The sequence below is a fragment of the Palaemon carinicauda genome, chromosome 21 (assembly GCF_036898095.1).
Source record: "Palaemon carinicauda isolate YSFRI2023 chromosome 21, ASM3689809v2, whole genome shotgun sequence".
Lineage (NCBI taxonomy): Eukaryota > Metazoa > Arthropoda > Malacostraca > Decapoda > Palaemonidae > Palaemon > Palaemon carinicauda.
Window position 1 is genome coordinate 100,035,072 of NC_090745.1, and position 4,580 is coordinate 100,039,651.

General features: G+C 33.7%; 1 protein-coding gene across 1 annotated transcript; it reads left to right on the forward strand.

Moving 5' to 3' along the window:
• Nucleotides 1-397: 397 nt before the first annotated feature.
• On the forward strand, nt 398-4,248 carry LOC137614721 (uncharacterized). Its single transcript, XM_068344397.1, has 4 exons — nt 398-539; nt 2,165-2,229; nt 2,466-2,555; nt 3,834-4,248. Coding segments are annotated over exons 1-4 (345 nt in total). The 5' UTR covers nt 398-537; the 3' UTR covers nt 4,022-4,248.
• Nucleotides 4,249-4,580: the final 332 nt, after the last annotated feature.

Below are 4,580 nucleotides of genomic sequence, written 5' to 3' on the forward strand. Positions count from 1 at the left end.
TTATTAATGCGGGAGGAGTTCTATAGCGTAATGCTACATACACACACATACACACGCAGATATATATATAAATGTATATATATGTATATATACATATGTATGTATGTATATATATATATATATATATATATATATATATATATATATATATATATATATATATATATATATATATATATAGAGTGTGTGTGTGTGTATAAATATCGATAATGTAGGTGTATGCATATCTCTTTGCATATGGTCCTAATCACAGCGTTGCATATTGCATCAACTGAGAGATAACGTCACATGCGCCGAGGCGTTACCCAAACACGATAAGTACCACTCGAGTCATTTTTGCTTCCTTCCCCTCTCCAGATAAGCCTTATCAATATGGGCGTTTCTGGGCTCTTTTTTTCATTTCAGAGGGTCAGCTGAGAGGGGCCAACAGTATTCTCTTGACGTCGGAGGTTACACCAATCCAATCCCCTCTTTCTCTCGCTCTGTCTCTCTCTATCTCTCTCTCTCGCTTGCTTACTTTTAGGTATTGGGGAAACAATGTAAGTTTTGTTTTGTTTGGTTTCATCCATGAATTATTATTAGAAGAATTGGAAAATGATCCAGAAATAAGCGAGTATGGACTAGCTCCCCTGATCAAAAATTATTTTCATCTGCATTGCAAATCAGGATAATTACCAGAAACAAATTTGGTGAATAAATCAAATACATAAATATATCGAGAGTTTATTTGTTAAACAAGAATTTCGAGATGTTTAATATCTATTTTTTCTTTAAATCTAACAAACGTATGGCATAGGTGCATTTTTAAATAAAAGTGTATTGAATGAATGTTAAGAGAGATTTTAATTAATCAGTGTTCTGATAATACTCATAAAATATTTGAATATTAATTTTAAGAAAAATGCTAATGAAAAGCCAATATTATTTGAATTTCTAATTATAGATATTTGTTAGAGTACCTAAAATATGAGGAAATCTTTATTGAAATATTATGAACAATGCAAATAAATCATTTATGAATCTGGATCGAAATTAGATTTTTAATACAGAGTATGTATTTCAAAGTACTTATGACGCCAATGTTAGTGTCACCAGAGCATGTTCTCGATTGCCTGACAGTATTTAGAAGTATGAAATGTATTCTAACAACTTAGTTTAGAAATAGTGGTCATTTTCAATGACGTATTTAGAATTAAACACGCATGTTGTTGTTGCTGTTTTGAATTAAGACAATTATGCGCTAGTACAACCTCTTGCTCCTAGAGGAGCCCGTAAACAAATTATTTTTTATTATCATCAGATTTCAGTCTTTGATAGGTAATTAGAAGCTAAACAACTCATTATTTACATTAAAATTCTTGGTATTTGTCCCATAACATTTCTCGTGCTGTTTGAATAATTGCATTCGTCTTCTCTTAGGTATTTTCATTGTTAATGAATGCTACCAATCCATATTTGACAGTCGTTCTTTATTTAGTATCGTTAATTTATTCTAACATTAATCTTTATTTACACGTATCATTATTGTAAAGAAAATATAAATTCACTATAGCAAGTCTCTATGATACAAAACTGCATTGTACTGTAAGAGAATATAATGAAAATCCGAATTCTTGTTAATGACCAAAAACTGTATTTTTGAGACAATAAAAGTAAGATATGATACGCCAAATCAGTCGAGAGTAACAGCATTAATGAATTTCATTTAGTTTGCACTGTTCTAAAATACTTCTTTAATTAATGTGGATTTTCGTTGACCAGGAAGTATGTACCCCCAAAAATCTAACTATTTTCGTAATTACCAGAATCAGTCCTGTGACAAATGAGGGTCCCCTATTATTATTATTATTATTATTATTATTATTATTATTATTATTATTATTATTATCATTATTATTATTATTACTTGCTAGGCTACAACCCTAGTTGGAAAAGCAGGATGATATAAGCCCAAGGGCTCCAACAGGGAAAACACACCCAGTGAGGAAAGGAAAATTAAGGAAAAACAAAATATTTTAAGAAGAGTAATATTAAAATAAATAATAATCATAATAATCATAATATTCTGAGCCCTTTAATCGTAATCAATATCTTGCAGGTGATGGTGTCGAATCTGTTTGCCTCTCTCATTTATTTTTCATGAACAATATATCTCTCCCCACAGGATCTCTTTATCGAAGTCGAAATGGTTCGTCGTGTCTCTGGTGGTAATTGTGTTCTTCCAGATTGGTAAGACTTCGTGTGCCATTATTCGTTTTATCTCGTGCCCTAATTTTGTCTTGCGATTTCATAATCATTCTTAATCTACTTATTCTGCGGTAGCCTGAACATCAGATGAATGAACTCTTTGGCTTGTAAAGAAAAAAAAAAAAGGTTGATCTATAAGCAATAATAATGACAATGCAAATCTACTGAGGTAAAATATAGTTCATCTTCAATTTTTCCTTTTATTCTATTTTTTTCAGGGGACTGCATCCAATGTTTCGAAGGAAACCTGACTGCAGTTAAGAATATTTCTTGTTCAGGTTCATGCAGGAAATTCGTCATGGAAGGAGGTTAGTTATTTTACATTTCTAAAGTGTCGTTCAAAAGAAAATAGTTAAGTTGCAGATCTAGATTTCCTTAAATCGAATTGATTACACTCAGGGTGATTTACAAAACACTCGCGCTCTCATAGACACATATACACATATATGCTAATATAAAGTATACAACAACAACAACAACATCAACAACAACAAATGCAGCCGTTTCTAGTACACTGCAGGATAAATGCCTCAGCTATGTCCTTAGTCATGCCTGGGGTTTGTTCAGTTTTTATCACCACGCTGGACTGTTGATGGTGAGAGATTTTTTTCTGATTGCTCAAAGCAAACCAACCTAGTATGGGTGGCCTAACTAGTATAGCTTTGGTAAACATGGTGATGCGTAAACTCTTTTACTAAGATATCCCCACTCAGAAAGGGACTAGTGTCATTTTCAGTTTCTCATTGCATGGTTATTGTTTTTATTTCTTAAATCTGATGTATCAGATCTCTCTCTCTCTCTCTCTCTCTCTCTCTCTCTCTCTCTCTCTCTCTCTCTCTCTCTCTCTCTCTCTCTCTTAGGCTTTTGCATAAAAAGTAGCGAGTAATAATTAGAGTATCTAAGAAATTTACATTTCCTAAAGGCTTTAATTCGATTAGAAATATAGAATTTCTTAATCAAATAGCCAACATTTTACAACTAGCAGTTCAGATGTCTATTAATCCCAGAGTCCTGTTTCCTCATGAATTCATTAAATCTTTTTCAAGTCTCCGCTTTTTTTAGTGTGACCCAACTGGAAACTACGATTCACTCACAAATTACTGGCTATCCCTCACGTTCAGACATAAGCGCACGGGGCCATTCTCATCTGGATATAATTTTTTCCTATAAATCCAAGCAATTATATAAGTACACACACACACACACACACACACACACACACACACACACACACTTATATCATCATTATCTCCTCCCACGACTATTGATGCAAAGGGCTTTGGTTAGATTTCGCCAGTCGTCCATACACTGACTAAATCTCTAGGAGATTCATTGGCTAGATTCATCAAAGGATAGCCAGTTAGTTGTGATGCCCAGTGCCTATCTAACTAAAACACTCGAGGACTGGGTCAGCATTCACTATCAGACAGTTGAATAGTCCTGCACAGGCTTCTCTGCCCGAAAAAAATTGGGTCTGCCAAAATCATGGGGACTGAAGCCGTCCCCCAGCCCCCCTATCTAGTCCGTCTATGTTTAGAGCATTAAAGAAACCTGCATTCACTCACAATTTACTGTCTTCCCCCCAGGTTCAGAGGATTCAACGGAGTACACCTGTTGTCCCGAAAAGAAACCTAATAACTGTACTGTCAAGGTAAGCGATAAGGTCACCACCACGGATTGCTATTGCAGCGAAGACTTGTGCAACAGTTCGCGGATGGTCGTCTTGGCTTTCCCGTTCTTACTGGGGTCAGTCTTCGTGAAGATGATTCTTTAACGAATTCCAGAAAACTAATTGCAGAAAAGAGGAAAGGAAAGAGTTTTAGAAAATGAAGGTAGAATTGTTTTCGTAACTAAATAACATTTGAATTTACTTTCAAATGATTACTTAGAGCAAGTTAAGATTGGGTAACTAGAAAATTAATATGTATGATCAAAATTTTGCGCCAACATAAATATATGTATTATACTTTAGGGATCCTAGAACATTAATAAAGGCCCTAGCAATCATTAACAATTTTATTACTGCCCTCTTAATCATCTACTTTTTCTTAATGATTATATAGATAAATTTAAGAGTATATATACGGATTTCTGTCATTCAAAACAGGAAAAAACTATGCATGTGATCTAGCAGCGGATTGATTTGATATATTTACCAGCAAAGATTACATATTTATCTGCTGAAAAAATTAAAAATAAGTTTGGAATGTCTTTTAAATTCTGATTAATTGCCCAGTGCGTCTGTTTATTCCTTTTTTCAACTTGGTAATAAAAAAAGAGAAAAGCACAAATTATGAAAGTTCTTCCTTCGAAATCTCACTCTCATACGACAC